We start from the raw sequence: 22,637 nt of genomic DNA on the forward strand, positions 1-22,637 counted from the left end.
TGAGTCAGGTTTGTAGGCCTCGCTCGCACACGCTTTTTCAGTTCTGCCCACACATTTTCTATGGGATTGAGGTCAGGCCTTTGTGATGGCCACTCTAATACCTTGACTTTGTTGTCCTTAAGCCATTTTGTCACAACTTTGGAAGTATGCTTGGGGTCATTGTCCATTTGGAAGACCCATTTGCGACCAAGATTTAACTGATGTCATGAGATGTTGCTTCAATATATGACATAATGTTACTCCCTCATGATGCCATCTATTTTGTGAAGCGCACCAGTCCCTCCTGCAGCAAAACACCCCCACAACATGATGCTGCCACCCCCGTGCTTCACGGTTGGGATTGTGTTCTTTGGCTTGCAAGCCTCCAAACATAACGATGGTCATTATGACCAAACAGAGGACATTTCTCCAAAAATTACAATCTTTGTCCGCATGTGCAGTTGCAAACTGTAGTCTGGCTTTTTCATGGAAGTTTTGGAGCAGTGGCTTCTTCCTTGCTGAGCATCCTTTCAGGTTATGTCGATATAGGACTCGTTTTACTGTGCATATAGATACTTTTGTACCTGTTTCCTCCAGCATCTCCACAAGGTCCTTTGCTGTTGTTCTGGGATTGATTTTCACTTTTCGCACCAAAGTACGTTCATCTATAGGAGACAGAACGCATCTCCTTCCTGAGCGGTATGACAGCTATGTGATCCCATGGTGTTTATACTTGCATACTAATGTTTGTACAGATGAACGTGGTACCTTCAGGCATTTGAAGATTACTCTCAAGGATGAACCAGACTTGTGGAGGTCTACTATTTTTTTTTCTGAGGTCTTGGCTGATTTCTTTTGATTTTCCCATGTTGTCAAGCAAAGAGGCACTGAGTTTGAAGGTAGGCCTTGAAATACATACACAGGTACACCTCCAATTGACTCAAATGGTGTAAATTAGTCTATCAGAAGCTTCTAAAGCCATGACATCATTTTCTGGAATTTTCCAAGCTGTTTCAAGGCAAAGTCAACTTAGTGTATGTGAACTTCTGACCCACTGGAATTGCGATTCAGTGAATTATACGTGAAATAATGTCTGTAAACAATTGTTGGAAAAATTACTTGTGTCATGCACAAAGTAGATGTCCTAACCGACTTGCCAAAACTATAGTTTGTTAACAAGAAATTAGTGGAGTGGTTGAAAAACGAGTTTTAATGACTCCAACCTAAGTGTATGTAAACTTCCGACTTCAACTGTACAATTATCTGTAAGGTCCCTCAGTTTAGCAGTGTATTTCAAACACAGATGAAACCTCAAAGACCAATGAGGTTTTCCAATGCCTTGCAAAGAACAGCACCTATTGGTAGATGGGTAAAATTATTAAGTTATTAATTACACTTTGGGTGGTGTATCAATACACCCAGTCACAACAAAGATATAGACATCCTTCCTAACTAAGTTGCCAGAGATGAAGGAACCTCTCAAGCCAATGGTGACTTTAAAATAGTTACAAAGTTTAATGGCTGTTATAGGAGAAAACTGAGGATCGACAACTTTGTAGCTACTCAACAATACTAACCTAAATGACCGAGTGAAAAGAAGGAAGCTTGTACAGGATACACATATTCCAAAACATGCATCCTGTTTGCAATAAGGCACTAAAGTAAAACAAAACAAAAATGGCAAAGAAATTAACTTTGCCCTTCATACAAAGCGTTATGTTTGGGGCACATCCAACACAACACATCACTAAATACCACTCTTCATATTTTCAAGGTGGTTGTGGTTGCATCATGTTATGAGTATGCTTGTCATTGGCAATGACTAGGGAGTTTTTTTTGTTGATAAAAATAAACAGAATAGAGCTAAGCACAGGCAAATTCCTAGATACAAAACTGGTTTAGTCTGCTTTCCAACAGACACTGGGAGAAAAATTCACCTTTCAGCAGGACAATAACCTAAAACAGAAGGCCAAATATACACTGGAGTTGCTTACCGACATTGAATGTTCCTGAGAGGCCCAGTTACAGTTTTAACTTAAATTGCCTTGGGAATCTACGGTAAGACTTGAAAATAGCTGACTAGCAATGATCAACAACCAACTTGACAGAGCTTGAATAATTTAAAAAGAATAATGCAAATATTGTATAATCCAGGTGTTTAAAGCTGCCAGAGACTTACCCCCAAAAACTCAGGTGATTCTAACATGTATTGACTCAGGGTTGTGAATACTTATGTAAATTAGATACTTTTATCCATTTTGAATTCAAGCTGTAACACATAAAAATGTGGAATAAGTCAAGGGGCATGAATACTTTGTGAAGGCACGTTTACCTCCTGACACTTTCTGTACGTGGGCACTGTATATGCAGCTGATCCAGTTCCACCCCTGATTCAAATTATCAACTAATCATCAATCTTTGATAATTTGAATCAGCTGTTTAGTGTTAGGGCAAAAAACAAAATTAGCATTCCCCTTGGGGTCCCGAGGACCGAGTTTGGGAAACGCTGACCTAAGCCAACCTCAGTGGGATCACAAGAAGAAACGAGTAGGAGTCTACCTGAGTGCGTCATACATGATTGGAGGCATCTACTGTAAAACAACAATGACAACTTCACTTCACACCACTGTTTACCACAGGTTGAAAGACAGACTCTGCATCTCAAAATTGGTTCTATCAAAGGAAACGGTTGTTTATTGTATTTTTTTTTAAAGTCACATCATGATAGCAGGTCTATAGAGCTTGCATATGTTGCCCTGTAGTTCTAACTGTTGTGTTGCACACAAAAAAACAACTGTAAACAGTTTAATGCTACATTTTGTCAAGCACATCAAAAATGGTGTATAGTTTTCTAATATTTCTCATGTTTGTACGATTGGATGATGTGTATTTTATTATGTTTAAGGCTGATTTATTTCTCCCCCATTTGGGAATCATTTTGTGTTTTCGTTTTGGCTTTGATACAGAGGTTATAAGGACTTCTGGGATATGCTGTCCAGAATCCCTTAGTTTAGGTGATTACCATAACATGCCACCATTGTGGTTCTGTTTCCTTTATGCCATTGGACCATAAAGGGCTGTGTGTGAAGCTGGACTTAACAGATCCTCTCTGTGTTACTCTTGGAGCTGTTGTCTGGATCTTCTATAAGGGGTTAATGTTGACTTGACTGTAAAATAATGAAAAATAAATACGTAAAATGATCTGATACACAATGCCTCTTGTCAGACGGAATTTAGTGGATTTTGTCTACAGGACACCTATCTATTCCTCTGCACAAAAGCAATTATGGTTTCGTCAGAACTTGTTCAATTCCTATGAAATACACACACACCTACAGACACTTTCTGTATGTGGGTGCTGTCTATGCAGCTGATCCAGTTCCACCCCCCAGACATTTCCCTTAACTCAACCTCAGTGTGACAGAAGGAAGCATACCTCCAGACACGTTCTGTGTGTGGGTGCTGTCTATGCAGCTGATCCAGTTCCACCCCCCCCCAGCCATTTCCCTTAACTCAACCTCAGTGTGATCACGAGAAGTAACCGGTAGGAGTCTACATGAGAGTGTCATACGTCACAGGACTGGAGACAACCACTGTAAAACAACAATGAGAACTATACCGCATCTCTGAATTGGTCCCATCAAAGGAAACTGTGTTGTTTATTGTATTTTTATGTGTGACAGTGGAAGCATATTTTTTGTTCACATCATGATAGCAGGTCTACAGAGCTTGCATATCTTGCCTTGCTGTTCTAACTGTTGTTCTAACTGTTGTGATCCACACAAAAAAACACCTAAACTATCCCTATTCATAACACATTGTCACCTTTTCTCACTAACAAGTTGATTAGCAATCCAGAATTAGGATTGCCGCATAGAATAGTAACGTATAAACACTCCCAGTTAAAGCTGACTCTTCCTGCTCACGGGCGATTATTTCCTCAGAGTGTCAGTGACTATGCATTCTAAGAGAAGAATTCCATCCACATCCTGTTTCGGTGTAGCATTTGTCCAATGTTAGTTAACCGGAATTGAGATGGGTTCGAAGTGTGAGAATGGTGTAAGCTGAGTTTCTGTGGAACTCTTTATGACTAATATTTAGCTGTTATGAACTTAGTGAGGGCATCATCTGAATTGATTAGGACAAACATTATTGATAAAGATATTCTTGACAGAGACATCATGGTTTCATTTTGATGCTGCCTCTAACCTCAAGGTTACCACAATACACTATCCCCAGGGACACCTGTTACCCTCTCTGTACCCTACCAACTCTCTTTCTCTCCTTCTCTTGCTCTCTTTCTCCATCCCCTTTCTCTCTCTCCCTCTCACTGTCTCTCTCCTCATGGTGTTATTGTGTCATAACCAGACAGGCAGGTTCAGAATGGGGAATTCTCAGAGTAGAAGAAACTACATGACAGAAGATTTGCCAGAGGCTGTTATCATCTAACGCTAGCAGACTGACCGCAATGATCTGCTATTATCCATGCTAAACCCACCCTCTCATCCAACATTTGACAATGAGTAAATTGTTTTTACCTTGTACCTCTGAATGTAAATGCATATGCTACATACACGATTACTATTTCTTATTCAAATACATTGGCTTGTGATGTATCTTTGTGAATCGTTGTATCTGTGTGAATCTTTGAATGTCTGTCGGTTTGCATGCAGGTTTGCATGCGGTTTGCATCAACACGCAGAGACGTGTACAAAGCTCTCCCTCGCCCTCCATTTGGCAAATCTGACCATAACTCTATCCTCCTGATTCCTGCTTACAAGCAAAACTAAAGCAGGAAGTACCAATAACTCACTCAATACGGTAATTGTCAGATGATGCAGATTCTAAACTACAGGACTATTTTTCTAGCACAGACACTACCCATCAAAAATTTGTAGAACACAAAAGTTTGGACATCTACTCATTCAAGGGTTTTTCTTTATTTTACTATTTTCTACATTGTATAATAATAGCGAAGACATCAAAACTAGGAAATAACACATATGGAATCATGTAGTAACCAAAAAAGTGTTAAACAAATCAAAATATATTTTATATTTGAGATTCTTCAAATAGCCACCCTTTGCCTTGATGACAGCTATGTACACGCTTGGCATTCCCTCAACCAGATTCACCTGGAATTCTTTTTCAACAGTCTTGAAGGAGTTCCCACATTGGCTGCTTTTCCATCCCGAACCATCTCAATTTGGTTAAAGTCGGTGGATTGTGGAGGCCAGGTCATCTGATGCAGCACTCCATCACTCTCCTTCTTGGTCAAATAGCCCTTACATATCCTGTAGGTGTGTTGGGTCATTGTCCTGTTGAAAAACAAATGATAGTCCCACTAAGCCCATCCCAGCTGGGACGGCGTATTGCTGCAGAATGCTGTGGTAGCCCTGCTGGTAAGTGTGCCTTGAATTCTAAATAAATCACAGACAATGTCACCAGCAAAGCAGCCCCACACCATAACACCTCCTCCTCCATGCTTTACGGTGGGAAAAACACATGGAGAGATCATCTGTTCACCCACACGCGTCTCACAAAGACACGGCGGTTGGAACCAAAAATGTCAGATTTGTACTCCAGACCAAAGAACAAATTTCCACCGGTAATGTCTATTGCATGTGTTTCTTGGCCCATGCAAGTCTCTTCTTCTTATTGGTCTCCTTTGGTAGTGATTTCTTTGCACCAATTCGACCATGAAGGCGTGATTCACACAGTCTCCTCTTAACAGTTGATGTTGAGATGTGTCTGTTATTTGAACTGTGTGAAGCAATTTCTGAGGCTGGTAACTCTAATGAACTTATTGCGTGCAGCAGAGGTAACTCTGTGTCTTCCATTCCTGTGGCAGTCCTCATGAGAGCCATATTCATCATATTGCTTGATAGTTTTTGCGACTGTACTTGAAGAAACTTTCAAAGCTCTTCAAATGTTCCATATTGACTGACTTTCATGTCTTAATGTAATGATGGACTGTTGTTTCTCTTTGCTTATTTAAGCTGTTCTTCCTATAATATGGACTTGGTCTTTTACCAAATAGGGTATCTTCTGTATACCCAACTTGCCTTGTCACAACACAACTGATTGGCTCAAACGCATTAAGAAGGAAAGAAATTCCACAAATTAACTTTTAAGAAAGCACACCTGTTAATTGAATTCTATTCCGGGTGACTACCTCATGAAGCTGGTTGAGAGAATGCCAAGAGTGTGCAAAGCTGTCATCAAGGAAAAGGGTGGCTATTTGAAGAATCTCAAGTATAAAATATATTTTGATTTGTTTAACACTTTTTGGGTTACTACATGATTCCATGTGTTATTTCATCATTTTGATGTCCTTACGGTAGTGTAAATTATGTCCCCACAATTTCTAAAACCAAAGTTGCGCCCCTGGATAAACATGACACTGTATGACAGAATTTATGCTTGTTTATCATGTCTATATCAGTGTCAAATAAAGTGTTACCTAAATTGCCTTGAATGTAAAAGTCAACAACCAATTTGGGCAAAAAACATACCAGTAGACTAAGCAAAATGGGAACAGTCAAACCAAAGATAGGATCACAGAGACACACTGTGTGATGTACTGTAAGATGTAAAAGTTCCAGACACTGCTCCACTCCACTCATAGGCTCATGCTTCTCCTCAGATGGTGTGGTCGAGTCAGCTGACCTGTGACAAACACTCCATGGTCTACGACGGTGCAATGGGTTACAGTGTCAATGCTCTGAATGTTCTGGTCAACGGACCAGTAATTCTGAGGTGCTGTGGGTTCTACTGGTGGAGGAGACATGAAGAAGGAAGGTGAACTGATGGAGTAAGGGTGACTGATGCGATACCCTTCTGTCTGAGAGACTGAAATCTCAGAGACAGAGCTAGAGTCAGTAATGCCCTTTCTGGAATAGTCATACACGTTCTTCATGAAGGCACTCTTGGTGTTGTGCTCCTTCTTGAAGAGGATGACGTAGCACTTGGGGAAGAAATGACAGCTGAGGATGCCATAGTTGGAGATGAGGATGACCACCATCTCCACTGCTGGCAGGTACTTCCCAGAGGTGGTCACATAGACGGGCACAAATATCAGCCAGGACATCAGGTAGAGGAGCATGCTGAAGGTGATGAACCTGGCCTCGTTGTACTTCTGTGGCAGCTTGCGGCCTTTAAACGCGCAGGCAAAACATACGAGCGCCAGGACAGCGATGTAGCACAGCATCACACCAAACGCCACTTGGGAGCCTTCGTCACACTCGGCCAACACAGTGGTGGTGAAGACTGTGGCCTTCTCCCGGGGGCTCTGCAGGACCAGCCACAGGGTGCAGGTGAGGACCTGTAGGGCCACGCAGAGACAGATGATGGCATACGGTTGGTAGAGGCGGCGGAGAACATCCTTCCGGTCAGGGTTGAGCTGGAAGGCCAGCAGGATCTTCAGGGACTTGACCAAGATGCAGGAAACACACAGGGTGAAGCTGAGGCCAAACAGCACCTGACGCACCTTGATGATGAGATGAGAAGATATGAGACATTGAGACAGAAATGTATTATCTCTTTGTATTTATATCTGCTTTCCATTTACAAACTGAATTCCTTACCACAAAGTAACAAAAGGTTCAGAACAATACACACACAATAAACCATGAATTCACAAAATAACACTGGTACATTCGGACTGTGTGTACCGTACATACCTTACACTGTAGGCTGCTGGGTTGACCTACAAAGAACACAGCACTAGCAAAACTTCCCACTAGAGAGAGCAGGATGATCTGGGAGAGAGGCCCCCCGGCAGCCTTCACAACGGGGGTCTGGTGGTAGTGTAGGAAGAGCGCCCCCACCAGGAGAACCAGGACGATGCCCAGGGCCGCCAGCGCCAGCAGCACCTCCGCAAATCCATCCTGCCAGGAGAAGAACTCCAGGGTCTTGTGGGTACACCCAGAGCTCCCTTCCAGGGACCACTCTCTCTTTGTATCACAAGAGAGACACTGGTCCATGTCTGGAGAGAAGGGTTGTAAGGTAGGATAGTGCTTGAACAACTGTCTAGCATTTAGAAATATGTGTGTTGTTGCCTAGTACTAACTGTTTTGGATAAGAACAGTGTTGGGAAATCTTAGGGAACATATTGAAAACATGGAGGAAGATTGTGTGAACAACAGGGCAACACCTGTTTACTGAGGAGAGACAGAGTACACGGGTGTGTTTAGAGAGACAGGACAGGAGAACTAACCAGGGTTGTTGGAGTAGTGGTTCTCAGTGCAGTTGATGCATTCATAGCAGCAGGTGTGCTGACCCTGAGCAAACTTCTTGAACTTCCCAGGTTCACAGCTAGGCGAGCAAACAGACACCACATCCTGCACCGGGACACAACGCACTAATTTAAATGGCTGACCCAAGAAAACTGTGACTTAATTCTATTAATAGTAGTATTCAAATAAGCCTTTACGTGTAAGGCCAGTTTCCTGGGCACAGTTTAAACTCTCTCTCGATTTAAAACCATGTTCAATATGCCAAGTGTATTCAAACTGAGATCTCACAGGAATGTGTGATAACAGACAGGTGCTCCCAGTATGTGCCAAGGTATGTGGTTTTCACATTCAAACAATGCCCATTGTTTCACTGATTAGGAGTTATTGAATTTCCATGTTTAGTTTTCTTTAGTCACTTTGAGGAAGAAGAAGTATATTTTTTGACATTCCGACCTGTTTGTGTTTTTGTCTCTGTATGTCAAATGAGAATAACAGGTTAATATGTATGTGTACTTGAACCTTTGTGTGGCAGCCTAGCAAACAGACTAAAAGAGATTGAGACCTAACCCTTACCCTTACCCTCAGGTCAGTGAGATTGTTGGTGTTTCCGCTGGTATAGCTGAAGCTGTTGTTGATTGGATGGTACACAGCTACAGTGTCATGGATGTTGATGACCCCTCTCACAGACCTCCACAAGGTTACATCATAGCCCAGGTTGATGTCTCCTTTCTGGTCAAAACTGTAGCTTTTCCCCTCCAGCTCAAAGCGACTGCCCCTCAGGGTTTCAAGCACCTGAAAAAAATATGCAAAAATATTTTCAAATATAAAAACACATACCATAGACCCAAGCTATATCAAAAGTACACTGTGTATACAAAACATTATGAACACCTGCTCTTTCCATGAAATAGACTGACCAGGTGAATCCAGACAAAAGCTGTGATCCCTTATTCATGTCACTTGTTAAATCCACTTCAATCAGTGTAGATCAAGGGGAGGGGACAGGTTAAAGAAGTTTATTTTATTGTGTATGTGTACCATTAAGTGCCTTTGAACGGGATATGATAGTACAGTTGAAGTCGGAAGTTTACATACACTTAGGTTGGAGTCAGTGAAACTCGTTTTTCAACCACTCCACAAATTTCTTGTTAACAAACTATAGTTTTTTTTTAACAAACTATAGTTTTGGCAATTCGGTTAGGACCTCTACTTTGTGCATGACACAAGTCATTTTTCACAGACAGAAATAGTTTACAGACAGATTATTTCACTTATAATTCACTGTTTCACAATTCCAGTGGGTCAGAAGTTAACATACACTTTGTTGACTGTGCCTTTAAACAGCTTGAAAAATTCCAGAAAGTGATGTCATGGCTTTAGAAGCTTCTGATAGGCTAATGAACATCATTTGTGTAACGGTTTTCTGTATGAGAAGGAGAGTCGGACCAAAATGCAAAAAACAAAATTGCAATCCATGTTTAATGAAGTAACACACTAAACACAAACACTATCAAAACAATAAACTTAACGAAAACCGAAACAGCCTATACTTGTGTAACCTAACACAGAACAATGACATCAGGACACTAAGGACAATCACCCACGACAAACTCAAAGAATATGGCTGCCTAAATATGGTTCCCAATCAGAGACAACGATAAACACCTGCCTCTGATTGAGAACCACTTCAGACAGCCATAGACTTAGCTAGAACACCCCACTAGCTACAATCCCCATACATACACACCACATACACAAACCCATGCCACACCCTGGCCTGACCAAATAAATAAAGATAAACACAAAATACTTTGACCAGGGTGTGACAATTTGAGTCAATTGGAGGTGTACCTGTGTATGTATGAAGGCCTACCTTCAAACTCAGTGCTTCTTTGCTTGACTTCATGGGAAAATCAAAAGAAATCAGCCAAGACCTCAGAATTTTTGTAGACCTCCACCAGTCTGGTTCATCCTCGGGAGCAATTTCCAAACGTCTGAAGGCATCACGTTCATCTTTACAAACAGTACGCAAGTATAAACACCATGGGACCACGCAGCCGTCATACCGGTCATGAAGGAGACACGTTCTGTCTCCTAGAGATGAACATATTTTGGTGCGAAAAGTGAAAATCAATCCTAGAACAACAGCAAAGGACCTTGTGGAGATGCTGGAGGATATAGGTACCAAAGTATCTATATCCACAGTAAAACGAGTCCTATATCGACATAAAGATGCCACTGCTCCAAAACCGCCACAAAAAAAGCTAGACTACGGTTTACAACTGCACATGGGGACAAAGATCGTACTTTTGGAGAAATGTCCTCTGGTCTGACTGTTTGGCCATAATAACCAATGTTATGTTTGGAGGAAAAAGTGGGAGGCTTGCAAGCTGAAGTTCACCATCCCAACCATGAAACACGGGGGTGGCAGTATCATGTTGTGGGGGTGCTTTGCTGCAGGAGGGACTGGTGCACTTCACAAAATAGATGGCATCATGAGGGAGTAACATTATGTGATATATTGAAGCAACATCTCAAGACATCAGTCAGGAAGTTAAATCTTGGTCGCAAATGGGTCTTCCAAATGGACAATGACCACAAGCATACTTCCAAAGTTGTGACAAAATGGCTTAAGGACAACAAAGTCAAGGTATTGGAGTGGCAATCACAAAGCCCTTAACTCAATCCCATAGAAAATGTGTGGGCAGACCTGAAAAAGCATGTGTGAGCAAGGAGGCCTACAAACCTGACTCAGTTATAGAGGAATGGGCCAAAATTCCCCCAACTTATTGTGGGAGGCTTGTATGAAGGCTACCCGAAATGTTTGCCCCAAGTTAAACAATTTAAAGGCAATGCTACCAAATACTAACTGAGTGTATGTAAACTTCTGACCCACTGGGAATGTGATGAAAAAAATAAAAGCTGAAATGTATCGTTCTCTCTACTATTATTCTGACATTTCACATTCCTAAAATAAAGTGGTGATCCTAACTGACCTAAGACAGGGATTTTTTACTAGGATTAAATGGCTGCATTTGTGAAAAACTGAGTTTAAATGTATTTGGCTAAGGTGTATGTAAACTTCCGACTTCAACTGTATGTGCCAGGTGTCAAGAACTGCATCGCTGGCTGGGGTTTTCACGCTCAACAGTTTCCTGTGTGTATCAAGAATGGTCCACTACAAAAAGGACATCCAGCCAACTTGACACAACAGTGTGATGCATTGGAGTCAACATGGGCTAGCTTCCCTGTAGACCACTTTCGATACCTTGTAGAGTCCATGCCCTGACAAATTGAAGCTGTTCTGAGGGCAAATTCAGGGGTGCAGCTACATATCAGGAAGGTGTTACTCATATTTGTTATATTCAGTGTATATGAGATATATTACATGAGATACAATATATAAGTACAGTCTGATGTGCTGTAGACATGAGGAATTGTGCAGTAGCTACCTGCCAGGGTTGGACCGTGCCTGGTGTCTTGCAGTCCTTTCTGCTGCAGATATCAGCCACTGCATGGGCGATGGCACTGACAGCCATCTCCACACTGAAGACCACTTTCGCATCGCTGTTGTTTAGCAGGATCTCTGCTGGGACTGTGAAGGAGGACCTAAACCCGGGATCTCCCGACTCGTTTAGCAGTGAGTAGAACTCCTTTAGGAAGGAGTTGTTTCCTATGACATCATTGATGTTAATCAGATTCATCAGGTAGCGATGGAAAGGAGCAAGGTTCCCTCTTTTGAAGGAGAAGCCCACCACATGGCCGATATCTAGGAGGTCCATCTCTCCCAGGACCTCTTTGGATGAGGACCAGCTATCACTGGCCACCCACACCTTCTCCCCCAGAAGCGACCCCCAAACCCTCAACTCCTGGTACAGGTACATCATGTGAATAGGCCTGGCGAACGATACCACCACCTTGACATTGGGGTTCCCGAGGAGGGTGGCGGTGGCTTGTCTGAATGCTGATTCGCCGTCAGGACTGGTTAGCGAGTTAGGGAGGATCTCTTTGAAGGCCACACAAATCCCTGAGGCGGTTGCCTGGGAGACGAAGCTGTCCAGGGCAGAGCGGCCGTAGTCTCCATCCGTTGTGACCACGCCGACCCAGGTCCATTTGCTGTCGCTAAGCAACTGGACCATGGCCCGTGTCTGGTACAGGTCGCTAGGTACGGTCCTCAGGAATGCAGGGAAACGGATCTTGTCACTCAGGATGATGGCAGTGGAGGCGTAACTGATCTGTGATGATTCGAAGAGAGAATTATTTCTGGTTGTCCAATGTTGAAGTGATTTTGTCCTTCATCTGTATCATCATTACTGTCTATTTAATTTATTCAACACAACTTAGTTATTTATTGTTTTATCAACCCTTTTGTTACATCAATCGTCACTTTGTGGGTGGGATTGGACTGCTTACCTGAGGAATGAGCTCCAGGTTGAGTTGCCGGGCAACAGCGATGGAAATCTCAGAGGAAGAGGCCCCAATGACGGCCATGATGGGTGGGGAACAGGTGGAGGTGTTGGCTCCTGTGTTTGGATCCTGTGTGAAGTAAAACATGTACAACCTTTATGTGAGGTGCTGATTAATAGAAGATAAACTATACAAATAGTTTATTCTTGCTGTGGATTAATCTGACCAACGTTTTGGCTGAAGAGCCTTTACCTGTGTGAAGTCAGCTGAGGCCCTCAGAGCGGTGGTGACATCAGAGCAGGAGTCGTGGATACGGTACCCCAGAGAGATCCCTAGAGTAGTCAGGACAGGGGATCTGTTGGCCGACTCTACAGCGTGGATCATAGCCAATGCCTGGGTGAACCCGACCATGTTGAACCTGTGTTTGTGTGTGTGTGTGTGTGTGTGTGTGTGTGTGTGTGTGTGTGTGTGTGTGTGTGTGTGTGTGTGTGTGTGTGTGTGTGTGTGTGTATGTGTGTAAGGTACATAAAGCATAGTTGGATCATCACACTGTCTGTGGTTAACCTGTCAGTGCAAATCAACTCTCTCTCACGAACACTTAGTCATACATGCGGACAGAATCACACACCACACACACACAGAGGGTGAGAGTGAGAGAGAGAGAGAGAGAGAGAGAGAGAGAGAGAGAGAGAGAGAGAGAGAGAGAGAGAGAGGATTCGAAAAGTATTCAGACCCCTTGACTTTTTCCACATTTTGTTACTTTACAGCCTTATTGTAAATGGTATACATATATACATACAGTGCCTTGCGAAAGTATTCGGCCCCCTTGAACTTTGCGACCTTTTGCCACATTTCAGGCTTCAAACATAAAGATATAAAACTGTTTTTTGTGAAGAATCAACAACAAATGGGACACAATCATGAAGTGGAACAACATTTATTGGATATTTCAAACTTTTTTAACAAATCAAAAACTGAAAAATTGGGCGTGCAAAATTATTCAGCCCCTTTACTTTCAGTGCAGCAAACTCTCTCCAGAAGTTCAGTGAGGATCTCTGAATGATCCAATGTTGACCTAAATGACTAATGATGATAAATACAATCCACCTGTGTGTAATCAAGTCTCCGTATAAATGCACCTACACTGTGATAGTCTCAGAGGTCCGTTAAAAGCGCAGACAGCATCATGAAGAACAAGGAACACACCAGGCAGGTCCGAGATACTGTTGTGAAGAAGTTTAAAGTCGGATTTGGATACAAAAAGATTTCCCAAGCTTTAAACATCGCAAGGAGCACTGTGCAAGCGGTAATATTGAAATGGAAGGAGTATCAGACCACTGCAAATCTACCAAGACCTGGCCGTCCCTCTAAACTTTCAGCTCATACAAGGAGAAGACTGATCAGAGATGCAGCCAAGAGGCCCATGATCACTCTGGATGAACTGCAGAGATCTACAGCTGAGGTGGGAGACTCTGTCCATAGGAAAACAATCAGTCGTATATTGCACAAATCTGGCCTTTATGGAAGAGTGGCAAGAAGAAAGCCATTTCTTAAAGATATCCATAAAAAGTGTTGTTTAAAGTTTGCCACAAGCCACCTGGGAGACACACCAAACATGTGGTAGAAGGTGCTCTGGTCAGATGAAACCAAAATTGAACTTTTTGGCAACAATGCAAAACGTTATGTTTGGCATAAAAGCAACACAGCTGAACACACCATCCCCACTGTCAAACATGGTGGTGGCAGCATCATGGTTTGGGCCTGCTTTTCTTCAGCAGGGACAGGGAAGATGGTTAAAATTGATGGGAAGATGGATGGAGCCAAATACAGGACCATTCTGGAAGAAAACCTGATGGAGTCTGCAAAAGACCTGAGACTGGGACGGAGATTTGTCTTCCAACAAGACAATGATCCAAAACATAAAGCAAAATCTACAATGGAATGGTTCAAAAATAAACATATCCAGGTGTTAGAATGGCCAAGTCAAAGTCCAGACCTGAATCCAATCGAGAATCTGCGGAAAGAACTGAAAACTGCTGTTCACAAATGCTCTCCATCCAACCTCACTGAGCTCGAGCTGTTTTGCAAGGAGGAATGGGAAAAAATTTCAGTCTCTCGATGTGCAAAACTGATAGAGACATACGCCAAGCGACTTACAGCTGTAATCGCAGCAAAAGGTGGCGCTACAAAGTATTAACTTAAGGGGGCTGAATAATTTTGCACGCCCAATTTTTCAGTTTTTGATTTGTTAAAAAAGTTTGAAATATCCAATAAATGTCGTTCCACTTCATGATTGTGTCCCACTTGTTGTTGATTCTTCACAAAAAAATACAGTTTTATATCTTTATGTTTGAAGCCTGAAATGTGGCAAAAGGTCGCAAAGTTCAAGGGGGGCGAATAATTTCGCAAGGCACTATGAGATGAGTAATGCAAGATATGTAAACATTATTAAAGTGGCATTGTTAAAGTGACAAGTAATTCATTTATTAAAGTTGTCAATGATTTCAAGTCTGTATGTAGGAGGCAGCCTCACTGTGTTAGGGATGGCTGTTTAACAGTCTGATGACCTTGAGATAGACGCTGTTTTTCAGTCTCTCGGTCCCAGCTTTGATGCACCTGTACTGACCTCGCCTTCTGGATGGTAGCAGGGGTGAACAGCTAGTGGCTCGGGTGATTGTTGTTCTTGATTATATTTTTGGCCTTCCTGTGACACAGGGTGCTGTAGGTGTCCTGGAGGGCAGGTAGTTTGCCCCCGGTGATGCGTTGTGCAGACTGCACCACCCTCTGGAGAGCTTTGCGGTTGAGGGCGGTGCAGTTGCCGAACCAGGCAGCGATGCAGTCCGAAAGGATGCTCTTAATTCTGCATCTGTAAAAGTTTGTGAGGGTTGCGCCTCCTTTACAACACTGTCTGTGTGGGTGGACCATTTTATTTTGTCCGGGATCGTAAAACTTTCCACCTTCGCCACTGCTGTCCATTGATGTGGATAGGGAGGTGCGCCCTCTGCTGTTTCCTGAAGTCGTAAGGAAGTCCAGGACCCATTTGCACAGGGCGGGGTTGTGACCCGGGGCCTCTAGCTTAATGATGAGCTTGGAGGGTACTATGGTGTTGAATACTGATCTGTAATCAATGAACAGCACTCTTACATACTGTAGGTATTCCTCTTGTCCAGATGGGATAGGGCAGTGTGCAGTGTTATGGCAATTGCATCGTCTGTGTGCTTATTGGGGCGGTAAGCAAATTGAAGTGGGTCTAGGGTGACAGGTAAGGTGAAGGTGATATGACCCTTGACTAGCCTCATGATGACAGAAGTGAGTGCTACAGGGCGATAGTTATTTAGTTCAGTTACCTTTGCCTTCTCGGGTACAGGAGCAATGATGGCCATCTTGAGACATGTGGGGACATCAGATTGGGATTGGAAGAGATTGAACATGTCCGTAAACACACCAGCCAGCTGGTCTGCGCATGCTCTGAGGACGCGGCTAGGGATGCCATCTGGGCCGGCAGCCGAGGGTTAACACATTTAAATGTCTTACTCACGTCGGCCACGGAGAAGGAGAGCCCACAGTCCTTGGTAGTGGGCCGCGTCGGTGGCACTGTATTATCCTCAAAGCGGGCAAAGAAGGTGTTTAGTTTGTCTGTAAGCAAGATGTTGTGTCCGTGACGTGGCTGGTTTTCTTTTTGTAGCCTGTGATTGTCTGTAGACCCTGCCACATGTCTCGTGTCTGAGCCGTTGAATCGCGACTCCACTTTGTCTCTATAACGACATTTTGCTTGTTTGATTGCCTTGCGGAGGGAATAACTACACTGTTTGTATTTGGCCATAATCCCAGTCACCTTTCCATGGTTAAATGCGGTGGATCACGCTTTCAGTTTTGCGCGAATGCCACCATCTATCCACGGTTTCTGGTTAGGGTAGGTTTTAATAGTCATGGAGGGTACAATATATCCTATGCATTTCCTTATCCCTTTTGGGATAGGGGGCAGCATTTTCACTTTTGGATGAATAGCGTGCCCAGAGTGAACTGCCTCCTACTCTGTCCCAGATGCTAATATATGCATATTATTATTAGTATAGGATAGAAAACACTCTGAAGTTTCTAAAACTGTTTTAATGATGTCTGTGAGTATAACAGAACTCATATGGCAGGCAAAAACCTGAGAAAAATCCAACCAGGAAGTGGGACATCTGAGGTTTGTAGTTTTTCAAAGCTTGGCCTACCGAATACACATTGAGATATGGATAAAGTTTCACTTCCTACAGCTTACACTACATGTCAACCGTCTTTAGAAACTTGAAAGAGGATTCTACTATATAGGAGGGGCTCATGAGACCTCTTTGAGTCAGTGGTCTGGCAGAGTGCCTTGGTCTCATGATGCGCGCCCCCGACAGAGTTCCCTCTCGTTCCAGTGCTTTTCTGATGACAAAGGAATTCTCCGGTTGGAACATTATTGATGTTTAATGTTAAAAACATCCTAAAAATTGATTCCATACATCGTTTGACATGTTTCTAAAGGACTGTAACGGAACTTTTAGAGGTTTTGTCTGGACGAATTGCCTGCGCCTCATGAAGATGGATTACTGGGCTGAACACGCTAACAACAAGTGGCTATTATGACATAAATTATGGACTTTATGGAACTTTATGGAACAAATCAGTAATTTATTGTCGAACTGGGATTCCTGGGAGTGCCTTCTGATGAAGATCATCAAAGGTAAGTGAATATTTATTGTGTTATTTCTAATTTTGTTGACTCCAAAATGGTGGATATTCCTCTGGCTGTTTTGGGTGCTGAGCGCCGTTCTCAGATGATGCTTTTCCGTAAAGTTTAAAAAAAATCTGACACAGAGGTTGCATTAAGGAGAAGTCTATATTTAATTATGTGAGTAATAGTTGTATCTTTTATCAATGTTTTTATGAGTATTTCTGCAAAATCACTGGATGTTTTGGAATCAAAACATTACTGCACGTAACGCGTCAATGTAAACTGAAATTTTTGGATATAAATATGCACATTATCGAACAAATCAAATCAAAGTTTATTTGTCACGTGCGCTGAATACAACCGGTGTAAACCTTACAGTGAAATGCTTGTATTGTGTAACATGATGTCCTATGAGTGTCATCTGATGAAGATCATCAAAGGTTAGTGATTCATTTTATCTATATTTCTGCTTTTTGTGCCTCCTATCTTTGGCTGGTAAAATGGCTGTGTTTTCGACTTGGCTATGACCTAACATAATCATATGTTGTGCTTTCGCTGTTTTTTTTAAATCGGTCATGATGGGTAGATTAACAAGAGGTTTATCTTTCATTTGCTGTATTGGACTTGTTAATATGTGAAAGTTACATATTTCCAAAAAATATTTTTGCATTTCGCGCTCTGACTTTTCAGCGTAACCTCTGCCCTAGAAGGGTTATAAACTCACTCACCAAATCAGCGTATACATTGATATTATTATCTGAGGCTACCCAGAACATGTCCCAGTCCTCGTGATCAAAACAATCTTGAAGCATGGGTTCTGATTGGCCAGCATTGAATAGTTCTTAACACGGGTACATCCTGTTTGAGTTTCTGCCCATAGGAAGGGAGGAGCAAAATGGAGTCGGGTTAGATTTGCCAAAAGGAGGGTGGGGGAGGGCCTTGTATGCATCGCGGAAGTTAGAGTAGCAGTGATCCAGAGTTTTGCCAGGCTCCGTACTGCAGTCAATATATTGATAGCATTTAGGTAGCCTTGTTCTCAAATTTGCTTTGTTAAAACCCTCAGCTACAATAAATGCGGCCTCAGGATATATGTTTTCCAATTGGCATAAAGTCCAGTGAAGCTCCTTGAGGGCCGTCGTGGTATCGGAAAGAGGGGGGATATACACGGCTGTGACAATAACTGAGGAGAATTCTCTTGGGAGATAATACGGTCGGCATTTGATTGTGAGGAATTATAGGTCAGGTGAACAAAAGGACTTGAGTTCCTGTATCTTGTTACAACTACACCATGAGTCGTAAATCATGAAACATACACCCCCGTGTCACTTTTATTGTAAATAACAATGTTTCTAAACACTTTTACATTAATTAATGTGGATGCTACCATGCTGATGGATCTTCCTGAGTTATTCTTGAATAACGATGATTGAGAAAGTTTCAGACGCACAAATATCATACCCCCAAGAAAGACATTCTAACCACTACAAAAACAGGGAAGGTTAAACATTTTTGGGGGGGGGATTTGTGCGTCTGTAACTTTATCACTCATCCTTATTCACAATTGATTCAGGAGTATCCGTAATGATGGTAGCACCCACATTAATGTAGAAGTGTTGAGTAACATATTGTGAGTCCAAATTTGAGATTTTTGCTTCCAACCGCCATGTCCTTGTGAGACGCGGAGTAGGTGAACGGATGATCTCTGCATTTGTGGTTCCAACCGTGAAGCATGGAGGAGGAGGTGTGATGGTGAGGGGTGCTTTGCTGGTGACACTGTCTGTGATTTATTTGGAATTCAAGGCACACTTTTAACCAGCATGACTACCACAGCATTCTACAGCAATACGTCATCCCATCTGGTTTGCGCTTAGTGGGACTATCATTTGTTTTTCAACAGGACAATGACCCAACACACCTCCAGGCTGAAGAGTGATAGAGTGCTGCATCAGATGACCTGGCCTCCACAATCACCCAACCTCAACCCAATTGAGATGGTTTGGGATGAGTTGGACTGAGTGAAGGAAAAGCAGCCAACAGGTGCTCAGCATATGTGGGAACTCGTTCAAGACTGTTGGAAAAGCATTCCAGGTGAAGCTGAGAATGCCAAGAGTGTGCAAAGCTGTTTTCAAGGCAAAGGTTGGCTACTAATCTAAAATATATTTTATTTGTTTAACACTTTTTGGGGTACTACATGATTCCATATGTGTTATTTTATAGTTTAGATGTCTTACTATTATTCTACAATGTAGGCTAGGTGGGCTCTGTTTTTTTAACAGCTTCGATTTCACACTAGCTTATCACCCGGGATCCAGGAATCAGAAGGCAGATGCCCTGTCACTCCAACACGATGTCTCTAACGAGGAGAGGGAACCCAAGCCCATCATCCCCAGCTCATGCATTGTGGCCCCTGAGATATGGAGTATTGAGACCATGGTTCGACAAACCCAGACCCAAGAACCTGACCCCGGTGGGGGACCCACTAACAGACTATGTTCCGTGGTCAGCCCGGTCCCGAAAACTAAAATGGGGACACTCCTCTAAATTAACCGGGCATTCAGGGGTTAATCGGACATTGTAGTTCCTGAGGCGGAAATTCTGGTGGCCCAACATGATGGAAGACGTGAGATTATTTGTTGTGGCGTGTTCCATCTGCGCCCAAAGCAAGTCTTCACGTCAGCGACCGGCCGGGTTGCTCCAACTCCTGCCTATCCCCAGCCGGGCCTGGTCTCATCTGTCTGTAGACTTTATCACAGGGTTACCGCCATCTCAAGGGCTAACCAATATCCTGGTGGCCATCGAACGGTTCTCCAAGGCAGCCCATTTCATCGCCTCACCCAAGTTGCCTTCATCGAAGGAGACTGCTGATCTCATGGTTACCATTGTCTTTCACCTACAGGGACTTCCCCAGGACATTGTCTCAGATCGTGGGCCCCAGTTCATTGCACTGTATTGGAAGGCCTTCTGCTCCCTGTTGGGGGCATCGGTGAGTCTCTCCTCGGGGTTCCACCCTGAGTCGAATGGGCAAACTGAGTGGGCCAACCAGGAGCTGGAGAAGTTCCTCCGCTGCCATCTCCACCTAGGCCAGCAACTGGATTAAGTTCCTCATCTGGGAGGAGTAAGCGCATAACACACTGCCGAACTCCATAAAGATCATCAAGGACAACAACCACCCGAGCCACTGCCTGTTCACCCCGCTATCATCCAGAAGGCGAGGTCAGTACAGGTGCATCAAAGCTGGGACCGAGAGACTGAAAAATAGCTTCTATCTCAAGGCCATCAGACTGTTAAACAGCCACCACTAACATTGAGTGGCTGCTGCCAACATACTGACTCAACTCCAGCCACTTTAATAATGTAAAAATGTATGAAAAATGTATCACTAGCCAATTTAAACAATGCCACTTCATATGTTTACATACCCTACATTACTCATCTTATATGTATATACTGTACCCGATACCATCTACTGCATCTTGCCTATGCCGTTCTGTACCATCACTCATTCATATATTTTTATGTACATATTCTTCATTCCTTTACACTTGTGTGTGTATAAGGTAGCTGTTTTGAAATTGTTAGGTTAGATTACTCGTTGGATATTACTGCATTGTCGGAACTTTAAGGACAAGCATTTCGCTACACTCGCATTATCATCTGCTAACCAACAAATAACATTTGATTGATTTACTGTGTGTGTTTTGTTTCCTGAGTGAGTTTTTGAGACTTGGCGTTTGTTGTTTTTTCAAGTGTACTGTAATCCTGAAGCTACCGTTTCTCACTGAAGTATTGTGTTTATCCTTAGCCACTGATTCATCGTCTGGTCTCTTCTCTGCCCCTGGGTCCAACCTGACCACGTCACAGACAGTCTGCACTTTAACCCCATCGTCATTGTATTATTTCAATTCCAAAGTGCTGGAGTACAGAGCCAAAACACCAACAAAATTGTCACTGTCTCAATACATTTGGAGCTTTCTATATCTTCCACAATGTACTAATTACTTGTCCGAATCGCCTTAACACTTTGTGAAAAGTCAAAGTAAGCAATGCAGCCCAAGGTATTGACCTACACTCTTCTCCTTTGCAGGGTATTATCACTCTCTGTTGGCTGTAGACTGATGGACTCCAGAAATACAGTCATTTAAAGGGACAGATTTCCTGTAATAAATCCTCTATGACGTTAATCCTGACTGCAATAAGCAGACAAGGCTACAAGATAGTAGCTACTAAAACAATTGGATACCACGAAATTGGGGAGAAAAAGGTGTAAAATTAAAAAAATAAAAATAATGATAACTATAAAAAAGTGATAACTAAGTGGCTTGGGTCCATGGCCAGGAAACTCCCCAGACCTTAATCCCATTGAGAACTTGTGGTCAATCCTCAAGAGGCAGGTGGACAAACAAAAAACAACAAATTCTGACAAACTCCAAGCATTGATTATGCAAGAATGGGCTGCCATCAGTCAGGATGTGTTGGATTGACCCCTGACCCCTCACTAGCCAAACACAGACGTTAAAACAAATGGAACATAACAAATAAAAAAATACTATTCTCTTCTATTTGAGATATAATTGCATATTAATGTGACATTTTACAGAGGGAGAGTGGGATAGAGAGTGAGAGACAGACAGACATACAGATTCTTTCAAAATCTTTATACAACACCCTATCTTATCTTGACACTCACCTGACACAATGTGGTTCATGGGGTGCTGAGATGTTGGGGGATTCCTCTACTCCCTCATGGATGGGAAACAGCCCTCCAATGATGATATCTCCTGGTGCTGTAGCTCCTGCTGCTTTGAAGTGTCCCACTTTGGCATTGCCCTTCTCCAACAAGGACAGGATGACTAACAGGTGGAGAACATCACCCATGGGTTCCATCACCTCTCTGTTGATACTGTCCAATTCTCAATGTTGGTGTCTCTCCTTGCAGTTTCTCTCACACTCCCTCTAACCTTCACCGACTGTGTCTGTCTGTCTCCTCTCTCTCTCTCTCTCTCTCTCTCTCTCTCTCTCTCTCTCTCTCTCTCTCTCTCTCTCTCTCTCTCTCTCTCTCTCTCTCTCACTCTGTTTTCTCCTCTAGCAGACTGACACAGTGACCTGTCAGCATAATAAATAAAAACACACCTGTTGCTTCCTCCTAATCCCATCTAATGTCTGCATAACCCTGCCCCCTCCCGCCCAGCCCACTCTGACAGACATCCACACTGACTGACTCACTTGACTCCAGCTACAGGTGACAGACAGTCACACAAATGCATCACAACTGATCTGCAATATAAACATGTTTTTGTTCAAGATGAAAG

General features: G+C 42.9%; 1 protein-coding gene across 1 annotated transcript; it reads right to left on the reverse strand.

Moving 5' to 3' along the window:
* Positions 1-6,488: 6,488 nt before the first annotated feature.
* LOC110511716 (G protein-coupled receptor family C group 6 member A-like) lies at positions 6,489-22,337 on the reverse strand. The gene is made up of 8 exons (XM_021592518.3): positions 22,016-22,337; positions 12,876-13,041; positions 12,630-12,752; positions 11,669-12,451; positions 8,796-9,008; positions 8,198-8,321; positions 7,662-7,966; positions 6,489-7,468 (listed from the first exon to the last, which is right to left on the reverse strand). The coding sequence occupies exons 1-8, from the start codon at positions 22,210-22,212 to the stop codon at positions 6,602-6,604; spliced, it is 2,778 nt and encodes a 925-aa protein (XP_021448193.3). The 5' UTR covers positions 22,213-22,337; the 3' UTR covers positions 6,489-6,601.
* Between the last annotated feature and the right edge of the window lie 300 nt (positions 22,338-22,637).

This window comes from Oncorhynchus mykiss, chromosome 3 (genome assembly GCF_057628025.1).
Source record: "Oncorhynchus mykiss isolate SJ-2025 chromosome 3, ASM5762802v1, whole genome shotgun sequence".
Lineage (NCBI taxonomy): Eukaryota > Metazoa > Chordata > Actinopteri > Salmoniformes > Salmonidae > Oncorhynchus > Oncorhynchus mykiss.

Bases quoted from the DNA above. Each gene is read 5' to 3' on its own strand.
- LOC110511716 (XM_021592518.3), bottom strand. From the start codon at position 22,212: ATGGAACCCATGGGTGATGTTCTCCACCTGTTAGTCATCCTGTCCTTG. The intron at 13,042-22,015 runs GTGAGTGTCAAG...ACACAAACACAG, and splicing joins CATGAACCACATTGTGTCAG to GTTCAACATGGTCGGGTTCA. The intron at 9,009-11,668 runs GTAGCTACTGCA...TATTTTTTTCAG, and splicing joins GCACGGTCCAACCCTGGCAG to GTGCTTGAAACCCTGAGGGG.